This window comes from Colletes latitarsis, chromosome 1 (genome assembly GCF_051014445.1).
Source record: "Colletes latitarsis isolate SP2378_abdomen chromosome 1, iyColLati1, whole genome shotgun sequence".
Lineage (NCBI taxonomy): Eukaryota > Metazoa > Arthropoda > Insecta > Hymenoptera > Colletidae > Colletes > Colletes latitarsis.
In genome coordinates, this window is record NC_135134.1 from 46,411,280 (window position 1) to 46,427,047 (window position 15,768).

Below are 15,768 nucleotides of genomic sequence, written 5' to 3' on the forward strand. Positions count from 1 at the left end.
ACGTCGAAGGATTTCATTCAACGATACCTAATTCGCGATCACGGTGCATTTTGGAACAATTCTTCCTTGAAACCTTGCGTTCGTCCTAAACCGTCCGATATTTGAGGGTTGATGCATTTACCACAACAGATGGCCCTGTTTTGCACCAACATGTGTCGATCGAATGGCGCGTGGGAGGGTCCTAATCCCAAACGGCTAATGGAACATTATTTATTATTGGAATTGGTTCCTTGTTCTCTGAAATGGACATACGGTCAGTCGATTCTGTTCGATACCGTAACCGTACTGGAAATCCAGAGGATTACAATCAAGACAGCCTACGCGCGAAACAGGCTAGGTCACTTTCAATTAACCTTCGATGCGTGGAACGAAAAATCTCATTTAATTACTGTTCGGCGACGGGGGATTAACCGTGACTACGATGGACGTTAATCGATCGTGTGGGATTCGACATTATGGATAAACGCGTTGAAAGAATAGCACAAGGAAGCGTTACGACAGCGAAAAATAATTAAACAGCATCGATAGTTGTTGGAACTATTAAAAATAACATCTAATAATATCTAACACGCAACGACGAGCAAAGGTAATATTTTATCGAATAATGTTAATCTTCAATTTCGAAATTCGTGTTTCTAGCTCCTTGCTTTCTAACTTTTTGATATATGGGATGATTTTAGAAATTAGGCCAAACTGCAGCTTTTTTCTAAACGAAAACGCAAACGCGTCTTCCATAAATGGAAAAGTCGAATCCTCCAAACTGTCACTCGAAACTTTAATAAAGCGCGATTTTATATTCCTGGCCAGTATCTCAAAGAGTACAGAGTTCTTTCTACGAACCACTGCATTAATTTATTTGACACGAAATTCTGACCAACAGGGAAACGATCCTTCCCAAAAATTCTGATCACTGAATGCTGTATTCAATTTCGGTGCATTTTCTCCGGCTCTTCGGTGCACCTTCCAATTTCTTTTAACGAGATTCTAATTAACATTCGCGTAGAATTAATTACGAGCAAGCGTGTTTACCTACCATAACAACTAAACGCGGGCTCGCCATTAAACGGACTGATAAGAAGTACGATTTCAACTATATAAAACAGTTTGGAGTTTCCACCCTGGCTGGCTGGCTCGTAGGTAGTCAATTTCACGTTAGTCTAGCGAAAGTGGCGTCGTTATGAGATTCGTGTGTGCATTATCTCCGCAAAAAGTCGGTTCGCATAATATGCAGTCGCTGAAAATAGGGTATCGATCGTGACGCGTTCCGCCATTTCTTTTTTTCTCCGATTCCTATCGATCCGTACGACTCAACAGGGTTTGGTGGTTCTTGCAAAATTCAAGTCGTTTCGCTTTTATATTAGTAATACCAAAGCAGATTAGATCTGACCTATATGAGTGCAACCGCACCCTTAACGTAATAAAGTTGCAACGAATCGATGAGGAAACGAGAGACGCTCCCCTCGTGAACCACATTGCAAGCGAAAATAAAAACACATACTTTGGAACAATTCTTGCGGTATTCTTTTGTAACTGAACCGTAAATAATTACATATCGCGTCTATAAAACTTGCGACGCGCGCGACGTCGTAAACAAATCAGTGTTTAATTCATCTCCAAAGATCACATTGCCGGAATAAGAACTGTAAATCAACGTAGCAAACAATATATAGCGACATTTGTATTCGCGACGCTGGCAAATGTCACGGTGACTTGGTTGTCGTACAACTTTTACACCCCCTACGTCTGCGTGTTTTCTCGAACAGAGATATGCGAGTCTCTTAAGTCCCGCTTAGACTGCTGCACGCGGTGTGTCGCACGCTATAACGGCGATTCGCCATAAACGAAGAAAAACTTGTTTCTTATGAAATGAGTTAGCTAATATATTTGTTTCTATGAAAATTTCATCGTCTCTATGGACGTTTGGGATAGTTAAGGTATTAACCCTTTGAGCGTTATGATTTATTATCGAAAGTCCACTGTCAGGTGGTACGAATTTCTTTCCATCGTCGTATGTAAACGTTCATTGTTGGTGTACATATGGTTACATATTTTACGCAATTTTGTATCGACGACATATGTCTCGAAACGTACGCGACGCAGCAGTATAAACGGTGCTTCATGGAATCACGATGAGACTGATCACCTTTCTTACATCAATAAAGAAAATCTCTCGGTGCCTTTTCTACATCGCTTGCCATTGCGTTGGTCGTAAATAATCGGATGCCCCCAGGCTATTCTCCTCAGTTCATTATGCTTGCATTATGTACTTTCGAGGAGGTATATCGAGGTTATCTTCTCGCCTATATTGGATTTATACATCCTTACAGCGGCTCGAAACAAATTTCTCAGGAACTATGCTGTTACTTTCATACTAGCGAAGGAATATTAAAATCTATTATTACACTTCTCTAAAAATTGGTGAATTCTGGTCTGTGAAGTCTCGTGTCGGTCGCTTCGATGGGAGCCCATAAATTCGAGCAGCGTGCGCCATTGTCTCCCAACCTCTCGCTAAATCCAATTTATCCGTCGACCCGGAGATCCGCGCGACAACGATCCATGGGTTCTGTAGATCTTTCCTTAACCGGGCGAACTTCCGCGAAAGCGTTCCGAGAAAGGTCCGTAACGACCAATTTCATGGTGAAATCTACTCGGGGTGGTCGACGAAACTCGATCAGCGCGATATAATGCAATTTGCACCGTCGGTCTTGAACTTTCAGCGAACTCGCGAACTGTTGCTTCTGCAAACCGTCGGAGACACGTACGCGCGTTAGTTTCTCGCCGACGATCGTGTCTGAGGTTACGAAACGGGGATGATTTCGTCGTGGACAAACACTGGTATCCTGATCGATCGATTCGAGATTGGTCACCCGAAGTTTTTATCAAGAACGTTAGCGTGAGAAGGCGTAGAGGTTGCGGTTCCTTCCAAGTACGTACTTTGTTTCGTAACGTTAATGATAATAATGACGTTGCCTTTATTGCATTACACCTGACAGCAACGCCTTCGCGACTGCAGTAGGTGGTACGTCATAATTTGCTGTTATACAACCTAATCTCTCGTGGAACAGGATTTGGCGAGAAGGACGTTATAAAATAAGAATTTCATATTTATTTTTTTTTATTTATCTGACAGATGGAACAATTTTGTAGAAATAGAAGCAATTCTAACCATTTTAAACTATTGGTTGTGTTATAAGGTTCTAAAGAAAATTCTTAAACTTCGGAATGAATTAACAAATTATTAAAACAGAAAGGAATCTTCTTCGAATCAATTTTAAATTAATAGAGTGATTGTTGATTCTAACAAAATTAAAATAAAAGTCGAATATCAAAATATGTTTGCAGAGAATATTTAAAAATGTCCAGAACGATTTTCCTTGACAAAAAATCGATGAAACAGTAACAGCATATATCGATACTAATAGTAATAATTCCGGATTAATTTTGGGAGTAACGGAAGACCAGTGTAATTATAACCATGAAGAGCAGAAATAAAGGAAACCAACAAACCAGAACTAAATCCGCTGAAAGAAACAGTCTCGCCGTATGTCATTGGCCTTCGGAGCACGTTCACCCTTAAATCGTCTCTTCTTCGTTGTTTACAAACGAATCCTCGTGACCAGTGCTTCTCAAGCTTTTCAGACTCCGAATCACGTATGTACGTAGGAACGAGCTTTGCTCCCATCGTGCTATTTTCGTTCTAAAAAAGAAATTTAACGAACGAACAGAAATCCAATAAAAATGTATAGGGAGCAAACTGCTGGACCGTTGCTCGAACTCCGTTTTAATCTGCTGGTCCACTGCACTTACCAATCAAAATGGATATTTTTGCTGCAGGTTTCTCCCTAATCTCGAAGTGGACAATACGTGTGCGTTCTAATCGGTGTACGTGGCATTCTAAAACCACATATGCGAGTAGTTGCGTATCCAATTGGACACACATGGCGGTTAACGAGTTAACAAACGAAACTGTCAAGTATAAGTATACCTTCTTGGAGCTATAAAAAAGTTTCTAAACCAGTAAGGACACCCGTTAACAAATCGTCGAGTCTCCAACGACCGTCTTCGACAGAGAAAATTTAGAAACCACTGATTTATCTATGCGAGGAAACACCATTCGTTAGACTGCAGACAGAGTTTTTCGATAGACCTAATAATACTTTTGGGCACCGCAGACACGATTTTTCGAACCATAATTTGTACCGTTATCGTTGATAACACTTTCAGTTTCGGTAACAATCGTATTCGAGAAGTTTCTCGAAACCTTAAATGATTTATAAAGAGCATTATTTACTGGTGACGCGACTACTTCTCCAGAATGTTCACTCCAGGAGCATAATCGCGTCTCCGATAAATAACATGATTGTACTCCCAGGATTAATATTCTGGAGGCGTAGCCGTGTCACCGGTGAATAATGGTGACACGGCTCTTTATAAGTCACTGCTTTTAATTTTTGATTTATCCGTTGAAAAAGCTATGGTATTACTTTTAAATAGCGGAACAAGGTGGTCTAATTTTTGGCGAGGATGCATTCCCCTAAGTCGCTTTAACGATGTTCTTGTAACGTTTCGGTGGTGTTATTTTTTATTTATCGAGTAATGGGTACAAGAATTGAGCATAGTAATTGTAACTGTATTTGAATTTATTGATGTAAAAAATGTTGGAATTTACGAGAACAGAAAGAATAAGCAAAGGTAGTCAATAAGAATGACAAGGATTGGTAAATCATATTGCAATAATGAAACAAGAAAACCATTAAAGCCTAAGAAAATATGAGTTTCGAGTGGGTTGATAAAATAAGACGAGAAGAATATAAAAGACGTAAACGAGAAAATGTGAAATGCCATAATGCAGTAAACCATCAAAACGTCAACTTGACTAAGACGAATTAAACGTAACACCAAGATTTTTTAGGACAGGTTGCATAGTAAAGGGACTCGAGTCAAGCGAGATACTAAATGAAAATAATATTTAGAATTATTTATACGTTGATCGTATCGCGAATAAAAAATTTTAATCGGCCGAGTATCGTCGGTATAAATGTTTACACCTGACAGTTGTTTCAAACGCTTGTTAAATCGCTCGCATAAATAATAAGAAAAGAGAAGCAAGGCTCATCGTGAATAACAGAGTATTAGAAAGAGAGATACTGGCACGATTGAGCACAAGTTGCCGAGCGCGTTGAGAAAAGTAGGATTGCAGAACAATTATACCACTCGGTGAAAGGTCGAAATTGTGTAATTTAGCAATCAACAGGTTGTAATCAATCATGTTAAATGCTATTGTGAAGTCCAACGAGGCAACGCATGCAACTCGATGCGATTCAAAAGGAGGATTATATCAGAAACGCATACTGTTGCAGTATTGTGGTCGAAAAACTGGCACAATGTCGGTAGAAACAATACGCTTTTGTTATTTACTTATTCCATTCAACACTCTTTCGTAATAAAAGACATTAGAAATTATATGATATAAAAATTACGTATCATTTGTGTTTCTTAGAAAGACGAACAATTGTTTAGAAACTGATATTACTTGAGAACAGTTTTACGGACTTTATTAATTATCGGATTACCTAACAGTATTCTGATATTTTTTAAGACGAGATTTCAGTTCAGTTAAATTTAGTTTGGAGATTGTGATAATTCTAGTACAAAGCAGTACTTTTTACTGTTTCTGTCGCATAGTGTACAAAGCTGGAAAGATGACTAGTCGGACGACAGAGGGGCACGAGACGTGACCACCTTCGACTTTTTTCTAGTCGCCATCATTCGGTCCTTCCTAACAAGCTTCAACATAGAAATAGTTGAAACAGTATGTGATCAATCCACAACGCATTTCTTGCACCTGTCATCTTCTCGGCTCTGCACAGTACATAATAAAATATTTTTCCTCGTGACGTTTATTTTTTGCTCAACAAACCTTGAAACATTAAACCATCATATTACGTCTATGTTTCCCCGGTAATGGTACGAATATCTGCGTTCTGGTGAGCAGATATCCCCGCGACAAAGGGAGCCCAGTGTCTCTCGAGACGGTGCTCGGAACGCGGTGGCGAAAGCCAGAGGGCAGGGGCGGCAAAAGTGGCCCTAAAGGTAACGAAGTCCCCTCCCCCCGTCCGGAGGCCACGGCGGAAGCGACGATTTTAAGTGCGGCACGAAAGACATATTTCTGGCCGCGGTCTATATTTATCCGGACGGTGCTCACCTATGCGCAGGAGAGGCGCTGAGCGATTTACGCGTCTGGAACTCCCGGCATTCCTCGCGACTTTCTTTGTGTCCGTCCCCGTGAATTCCCTGCTGGACGACGCGGACGCCACGCGCCGCCACGGAATCCCGCTTATGGCGCGTCTTCGAAAACCGCCAGCGCCGGTTTTGATCTTTCGGCCGAACGCCCGCGGCACGACACCCACGAATTTATGGCCAACGTTTAAATTATGCCGCCCGTTACGTCGCGCGAATTACCCACGCGATCGGAGGCACGGTGATTTATCTCCTGTCGCGGAGACGCGGCTTTAAACTGTCGAATACGCTCGTTCCGGCCGTTCGCCAACCAACCTGACGGGACAATCGTGAAATAATTTAATCCTCGTCTGGACGATTTATACGGGGTGACGCGGAAGAAATTACGCTTTCCGCGTGGTCGTACATCTGGCCCTATTGGCAGGAACGGATCCGCCAGTGTCTTATTTCCCCACCTTTCTTATCAAGTCATAAGTATCGTCTTTCATTTTTATTTTTGATAATCTTGAATTGAATTTCTCGACATTTTTCATCCTGCAGATTTTTATACAAATAGGAGCATTGTGGAGGGTTGTCTCAACCCCTAAATATAATATTTTTGCATATTAAGTGCATTCTGCAGTTTTTTGAGAATGCAAATTTCCCATACATCCATCCGCTGTCTAGCGGATACATTTCAAAAGATCCAAACAACTAGCAATCGCCGTAAGAAAAATAGCTCGGACAATTTCCCGGATTTTAATCAATGGAACACTGTTTATCGCAGTCGTTAACTCGTTCTGGTTCGCGGCGCTTTACGATCCAAGCGAAGAAGAAATTCTCGCTGTATTTTGAATGGATGCCTACGAGTAATTTTCAGACATTCCACGCTCACGGTCTCAGTTTACGCGAGTATGCTCAAATTGGCGCCACACCAAGCAATCTCTAAAGTGATTACGAAGAAGCTCACCCTTAACGATTTCGTTTCCATGGCTCTCCGATGCGTGTTATCCGGTTAAAATAGTTGAAACGAGGCCGCGCTCGGTTTCAACCGCCACTGGGATCACGTATTTTTCTAATTATATGGAATACGTACCTACGATTCGTTTCAAAACAAATAACAGTTCCGCAACCTTTGACTATTTCATCGTGCCCGGCAGTTCCACGTTCGCAATTTTCTACCCGAGCAATTTGAGAAGCGAAATAGAAACTTAACGAAGTTGTTACGCGAAACTGGATACCGTGAAACAGTCTTGCGCATTTCCCGACGTTCAGCTAATCGACATTGCAAGTTATCAACCTCCACTTTCGAGAAATTTATAGACATTTAAAAATTAATATTTCCAAATTTAAATTTGAACACTTCTAAAGTCTCAATATCAATTTTATTCTATACCTATTATATTTTCCAATAAGTAAATAACTCAAGAAGAAAGGTTTATTTTAAACATTACGAGGGTTAAAATTTAACCTTCTGCGTCCATCTTCTGGTCATCTCGGGGCGTCAGGAAGCCTCGATTCGGCCCTGGACGGTGGCCAGCAGCAATTCTAATTCATAATCCCTCACGAGCCTGGTTTTTACGCTCCGGAACGAGCAATATTTCGCGGGATCGTTTCACCCTGCGCGGATAGTTTCCAGGTCACTTGGCAGCGTCCAGGAACCGTGTAGAGAGGAATAGAGGAGCCCCCGGATGCCTAGCCCAACGAGTGCCTCGGGCGGCTCACCAACATCCGGAGTATCTAAAACGAAAATTTATCACGGTTATAACTCACGCGAATGCGTGGCGAAATTTTTTCCACCGTGGTTTCTGCATAGTTCTGGTACGCATCGCGGGGCCCCGGCGCTCAGATTGATCCTCTTCTTGTTCCTCGGTTTGCTCGATTTTACGGCGAGAGTCGAGTTATGTGGCCGTCGGCCAGATTCTCGAGTGCTCGTGGTCATGGGGTGTTATAAATGTGGTATTCGTTTAGTGTCTCCGTTCTCATCACCTAATAGCAATAAGCTCCACGGATCATAGGTGCCGGCAGTGTTAATATCGCGTTCGCGTTGAATCGCTCGTTAACGTTCCCCCACCCCCTCCCCCCTTTGTTGTCTCGATGGTGGACAGCGAACGCGTCGATGGTCGTCGTCGGTTAATTGCCGCCGCGTGCGACTAGCTATCGGCGTCGTTCGTCGTTGGTAATTAGCGTGATGTAATTTAAGAAAGATCCCCGCGACGAGGAATCACAATGGCGTCGTACGCGCGAAATAATTGGCGGGAAAATCAATCGGTCGCCCCGAGGGAGAGTGGGAGAGTCTAATTGCTCGACCCGCTAATGGGGACAACGGTTCGTTACGCGCGAAGGGGTAATTAAGCGGCACCGAGCGGTGTCCGGCCCTCGAGAATTCGACTCCTCGCATGAACGATAAATCTCGACTGGGGGCTCGCTCGTTTCGTTTTGCCAGACGTTCAACCGATGTTACGTCAGTTTTGATTAAGCGCGGCTTAATCGTTTCTGGATGAACTGCTGAGACACGCTATTAATACTATCGTTTGATATAAATGTTCAGCACGGGGTACACTCTTGTCACGTAAAACGCACAAGCAACGAAACGATGGGCAAACGTTCGGATACGCTGACAAATGTGTATTAACGATAAATTGTCTATAGTATTTGGGGTGATTCCGAGACGTAACAGTTGATACAATAGTTCCTGCAAATTTTTGGAGTAAGTCAGTAGAGGTATATTTACGACTACGTCAATTTTTTATTATTCGTTGATGTCTAAAATTTGTTAAGTACACGCTTCTGTACACGTGGAAGAATTATATTTTTCTACATCATCGTCTATAAAAATTTGAATATTCCGTATTTCCTAAAAACGATGGAAATAACTATTAAAACAAATTATAATTGGAAAGATGATATTATTGAAACATAATTCACATACGATAGAGACTACGTGAAAAAATAAATATTAAAGTGCAATCGTATGTATTTATTAGTATATCTTATGTTAGCTCGAGATATCGAGTGGTAGGAATGATTTTAATTTAAACGTACTTAAATTGCTGACTATAATGGCCACGAAATTTTCACCGATATTACGTGTTCCTTGGTGCTTACGTCTAAGATTCGGCAAGCGAAAGAATTTATTTGTGAAACCTCTTGCGAGTTATCCTGTCGAGGGGAACTCTCCCATTTTTTATTGCCTCGGTTAGGCAGTGCAGATTCCCAGAGCGCGATAGCATTCAATAAAAGTAACGTCGGGACCGAAACAGAAGGGGATTGGGGACTCTCGTTGTCAGACCTGGATTCTCTTCTCCTGGTTAACAATAAGTCGATTCTTTCACTCGCCGGACCATATTCTTTATTTTATTAATAGTTGTGATTGCTTTTTAAAAACTAAAATCGTGGAGTTTCTTTCTCTTTTCATTATTGACATTTGAATTCGACAATTAGTTCACAGAAATCTTGTATATGAGTTCTCTTTACTTTACGTGGAACCCTCTTTAAGTAGACATAATTGTCCACTATAATAGGTAAACACGAAATCGTAAACATCAATACAGTATTAGAAATTAATAGAAATATGGAATAAAGCTGATAAAAAGTGAAAAAATTATATTCTCATAGTCGCCTACACTCTTTCATAATTTTTACACTTTTGATCGCTTTTACCCTACATTTTTATTAGTTTTTATCTGCCTTTAGAGGCGTGTTTGAAAGGAAAGTCTCAGCGATAATCCTTCAGCGAATCTAGGACAAAAACTACAGTCTTATTGGTCTGAATAACCAATAAAATTTATAGTTATTTATTTAGTACGTGTCTACCTTGAATCCTATCTTCAAATCCTATTACTCATGGATAACTTAAAATGTCACAAAGTGATAAATTCTTTAGCGCATGTAGGTTTATTGCAAAATAATTTCTACACTATAAACTCTTGGGTCTTAAGAAAACCAGCTATCGTTCGACATAGGCAAATATAATATGACGAGGCGCGCGAGATCGATTACGCCATTTATATTTGTCCACTGCAAGTTTTTAATTTATTTTTAAACGGATCTATTTATCAATCGCTTGTAGCAGTATGTATACGAATACGTGGTAAACGAAACGTTATTAGTTTTTGTGTTCTATATTCACATTTGAATAGTTTCTTTACGTTATTACGTAATATCCTGGGATACAATTTTATGTTTAAAATTTTATGTCCCAGCATAATTTTAACCATTTGTCACTTTGTAAATGAGATACGTTCGTTGAAATTGCATGTTACAGGTATCCGCAGACCTTGCAATTATCTGCAAGTTTATTGTGCAGATAACATGGCGGACTGCCAGCTAGCGAATATTTTGCAAGCTGTTAATTGCTCTTGCAACGATCGCGCAGACATAGGCTGCATAGTTTTCATCGCGTGTACGTTGCGTCGATAGAAGACCAGAAATTTATATCAAAGGCTAATTACGGAGAGCTCGCGGTCTCTTCCTCGTTTCTATACGCTATTAAACCTTCGTTAAACTCTATACAAAATACGCTAACGTATTAATTAAGGTCTCGTTAATCCCAGCCGGTAGCGGACGGACAATGTTTACGAACAACAAAGAGATGCAAATCCGTGCTACGAGGTGCATATAAACGATAAGTCGCATTAAAAAGTATCACAAAAGTATCACAAGATTGACAAAGTTTGATGAAAATCCAGCAACATGTACGGCAGGTAAGAAACAATCACTTCTACATTCACGTCGACATACAAAGTTGGATTTTCAATCATTTTTACACTGGTAGAAAGTGCAATTCACAAACGGATAAAAGAAGTAAAAATAATCGAAGAATAAAAATCTACGATCTTGGATCTAGAAGAGTTTTAGAATTAAATACAATACTGTTGTTGTGGTACAAATGTTTATAACTACTAAACAAATTGAACTACTAAAAATTTAAATACACAACAGATAAAGTAAAGTGAATCGTTGTAAATTCGAAGTGGTGGTCGTCGGTGACCAACGCATACTATATCATTATTCTCTTGCTAACTGTCATTTAACATCACGGAATAATAATTTCCGTGAACGTGGAACGTGACGAAATAATAACAAGCTTCGATTTGAGCTTCTTCCTCCCCTTCTCGTGGCCCCGCCCCTCCATCAACTTTTCCCCCAAAATCATGGGAAAATGAGGGACCCGCGAAAACTGCGTCGGAGTATCAATCGAGCTCCGTTTCCACAACCGCCACCTGTGTGTTCGTGTGTACACAAAAGGGCCAGGGGGGGCGTATGTGGAAGCGCGCGCGCGCGCTCGACTGTATGAAACCTGCGCGCCACGAGGTAAAGCCGCCAGTGCTATTCGTCGCCGCAGTGCGATACGGTCGATAGAATAAAACGTGGCCGACAGTCTCCGGTGGTTACAGCTGCCGCAGACACCGTCGCGACGTCTCGTTCCCTCCTCGTCGGTGCCGTTTGTCGTCGTTCCGGCCCGTTAGAAAATTTCCCAGAATCGTTTCTACGTCGCAACGCGCCATCCATTCCTAACCCTCGAACCGGAGGGTAGCCCTCGCACGATTCTCGTTTCGCTCGGGGAGAGAGAGAGCGCGCGCGCGCGGCGTCATGTCATTGAAACGAGAATGTTTGTGACATTACGAGGTAAAAAAGGTGATCCGGTGTTTCGCGAGGTTATGTCGAGGATAGGGGTAACTTCACCCCTTGGAACACTCGAGGATCTCGATTTTTGAATGATTTATTTCTTTTTGTTAAGATCGTATTTTTATTGGGAGTAAAGTTACGTAAATCGACGATAACGTTTTATCGCTTTTTTTGCGACGTTGCATAAACTGGAGGGTAAAAGTTCATTTCAGAAGCGAGGAAGAAGTGCAACGACTACCACGCGTTCGAAAGTGAACTATATAACTGATCGTGCAAACAGATCGCGGCTCGGCCGCGTGGCGAGCCGTGACATTGGACTTTTCGTGCGGAATCTGTTTACACGAGTGCCTCGTCAGCCCGATCGCGAGTGCGACGCAAAAATTGCCCCTCCGTGGGATCCCCTCCGACCTTGAAGACCCGGTCCCATCGATCGCCATCGACATCTGGATTAATCCAGAATCGCGCCAGTTCGTAAACAATCGCGTCCAGTCGCTCGTCTTCGATCATCGGCGCTGTGAATCTCGGTGGAGTGTCGCGAAGGAGGGATAAAAAATAAATCATCGATCTTCCAAAACCGATACATGGTCCACGATCGCTGAAAAGAATATTATCTCGCCCGTAACGCGTGGAATCCAGAACGTGGTAAGGTAAAAATACCCGCGACCTGGCCCAAGATGCGTTAAATAATCAACGTCGCGATACTGGAAGGACCGTCAGAGACAGGAGCAGGAGGGGTGGTGGGCGGGCTGGCGCCAAGGGGCTCGCCGATCGATTTGGGTTCTCGAAGAGGATACACGTTTTGCAACGTAGGAATCGTAGGAGTTTTTGCGTTGCAGTCACGTGCCAAGAAGCGTAGTTTCTGCGTCTAGTGGTGGGGCACGTCGGAGCCGTATCGATAGAGGAAAGAAGGGGGACAGAGCGTAGGGACTTTTCCTGGAGCGGTCGCTGGCGTCTCGACGTCCGTTGTGGGTGAATCGATTTCACCGTGCCGGCTACCCCGTTGCAATCACCCCCCGTTGCCGCAGTGCAATGACCTCCAAACCGGGAAGGTCCTACAACGTGAGGTAAGAGGATCGCGGTAGAGAAAAGGGGAAATATAAAGATGCGCCGCGGAGGAACGGACCGGAGAAAATAGCCGCGTCCCTTCGCCATACGTCCCGACGTCTACGACTTTCGCTCGACGTTTTTCTCTATTTCACTTCCGGCCGCGTCTTTCCGTGGCTGGATTTTAAACGGGACGCCGGTCTAAAGTTGAACGCCAGCTTAAGGGGTTACGACAGGGTGACGGAGCCGAGGAACCTAGGTAGCGTATGGAAATTCGTTTCGATGGTGTTATTTTATCCACTCGGGGGTTTATCGATTACTCGAAATATGCGTGGATTGTGATTACGACGCCGGCGTCGGGAAGGATTATATTTTTTTATCGAGCTGTTACGAAACGAGCAACGGTACGAACATGCCACTTTTATATTTGTACAGTTTCTGTTTGAATATGGGCATGTTAATAATTAATCTTTTCTTTTTAGTTTTGTAATACTTTATTTTAGAGGATATATAATTTAGGTTTTAATGTTAGTATGTAGAGAGTAAAGATTTCAGTTTTGTATTTATACGGTTTCTATTAGAATATGGGTATGTTAATAATTAATTAGTTTTCTACAAAAATGCAAGCTATAATAAGAGCAGAAAGTACCTACAGGCGATCAGTTAGTGATACGACTTGTGAAAAGTGTTTTATAAAATACCAGTAGATCCTGAAATCTAGCTAACTGATAAAACACTGCTGAAATTTATTCACGATTAATGAATAATTCAATGAACAAGATGAGATGTAGAGTCTCCGGAATAACGATTTATTCCTTTCCTGTCAGTTCCAGGCGCAGTGGCTCCACGCGATGAGCCATCGTTTTCACAGAAGTTAATATTTTTTACCGAGATTTGGTAGATTCGTAAATTAATATCGATACTTTTAGGTAGTGTATGAACATTTGGTAAAATTACATCAGTCATCCAAGGATAAAATTTCCAAATGTTACTTTGCTTCTTAGCCCGTCGCTCTGTCGTAACTCCTTAAGGCTAAAGTCTCGATCGGCCCGGTATGCTCGTGCACGCGAGACCACGTGAAATTTACGATGTGTCGTTTATGGGGAAACGATCGTTTCGTTTCTTGTCTCCGTTTTCGTTTTTGCCAGGCCAGCGACCAACGCTCGCCTGTCTCGCTGCTGAGGTAAGGGATGAGGGACCACGCGGTGAAATAGAGATGATGACTGCGACGCTCAAAGCTCGCTTTCGAACGCCATTCGATTCCCGTTCGATGGTATTGAAAAGTATAGAAACGAGCAGACGGGTAAACATGGAATGTTTGCTTTGGTATGAATCGATGCTGCTGCAAACGTTTGGTACTCGTCGAGAAAGGGTGGTTGACAGAAGTTACAGGGAGATTGTGTTCCGCAAAGCCCTATGTATTATTTACTCTTTTTGTAACAGCGTACATTTTGGCATCCCCTTCTGAATTTTATTTGTTCCTGCAACTCTCGCTGAATGTCACGAAATTCTTTCTTTTCAATTTTGTTGCTAATCCAGAAATTTTCTTTAGCTTGAACTTTTAAGGTACTTTGTAATTCAGTTGAGCATTTTTGTAACGCGATTGAATTTACTCTGAACTTTACTCTATACTTCCTATAATTGAAATTTTTATTTTTATTTCGAGAATAAGGAATGAACAATTTTTTATTCGTTATTTGAATATTATAATATATAACATTTTTGTAATATTTCTTATGGCCCACAATCTTCTTTATATATTTCGCTTGTGACCTCCGGGAGCAATATTGCGTGGCTCACTGGGGGGTCGTATGGCCCCCCCCCCCCCCCGTCGAGATTCGCAAGCAGAACCGCCGAAATAGTGAAACGAGCTGAATAAAATTGATTCCTTTTGCAAAAACAAATTAGAAACGCAGAATAAAATTTACGATATGGTTCGCCAATGACACTATACGACGTAAGACAGTTGTTTATGTTGAAACTATATAACAATTTGACAGATATTGAACGTTTCGTTGGAAGCTTTATTCTATAAAACTGTTCTCTCGTTTTTATTCGTTCCCCTTCGCAATATTAAATCGTATTTATCCTCCTCGTTTCCCATTTGTATTTTCCTCAAAAAGCTACAATTACTGGAAATCCAAGTGCATCGTTAAAAACTTGGAAAATAAAAGTTGGTAACAGGAATTTACTATATAATTACGAATACGTAGGTTAAAAAACACCGCTAATTTATAAAATAATTACGAACTCGCGGGTTTTGCTTGGCAGCAGAAACAACAAAATCGATCGTTGTTTTTAGTTACTCGTCCATGCAGTCGAGCAATTTGCGTTCAGTCTTCGATTCCCGTAATCACATAGGTGAAATTGCAAAGAGTCTTCGGGTACGTCTTTATTAAATTTAGGATCCAAGCCGGAAAATATTAATTTCCGTAACGAAATAGAATTCACGTCCTTGGATTCTTGGTTTCGTTCGCGGAAATTAATTGCCGTGCACGCGAATAGCACCGCGGGGAGGGATTTTTTTTTTTAATTTACTCGCGAATTAACTAGACAGCGAATGCAGCCGCGGGGAAACATAGCGGAGTGACTGGCAGATAATTATTATTTCTCTCTGAAAGGGCCTTTCATGCGCGCGCGCCGACATCTTCGCAGCAGCGAGATTATTCCCTCGACCGCGAGGTATTTCTGACCGAGTATACGCAAAACTATGTCCGATAAGTAATTTCTCAACGAGATGTTACTCGATCGGACGCATCGGCCAGAACAATAACCCTTCTGTGTCGGTATTTTAGCGTCGAGAACCTTGCACGATGTCTGAGAATTACAGAGAATGTTAAAAGATCGGTCTAATTGCGAGTAATTCGTTCGATT

General features: G+C 41.8%; 1 protein-coding gene across 4 annotated transcripts in view; it reads left to right on the plus strand.

The window, feature by feature from the left end:
• Positions 1 to 15,768, plus strand: part of LOC143340524 (uncharacterized) — a 78,580-nt gene that overhangs the window by 22,303 nt on the left and 40,509 nt on the right. Inside the window, exon 1 of one of the 4 annotated variants that reach the window (XM_076762618.1) lies at positions 11,559 to 12,914. The exons of the other annotated variants lie outside the window; for them this stretch is intronic. Coding sequence (XP_076618733.1) covers positions 12,880 to 12,914 — 35 coding nt within the window. The 5' untranslated portion in view covers positions 11,559 to 12,879. Of the gene's footprint in view, positions 1 to 11,558; positions 12,915 to 15,768 lie in introns of those variants that run through there. 4 annotated transcript variants of the gene reach the window in all.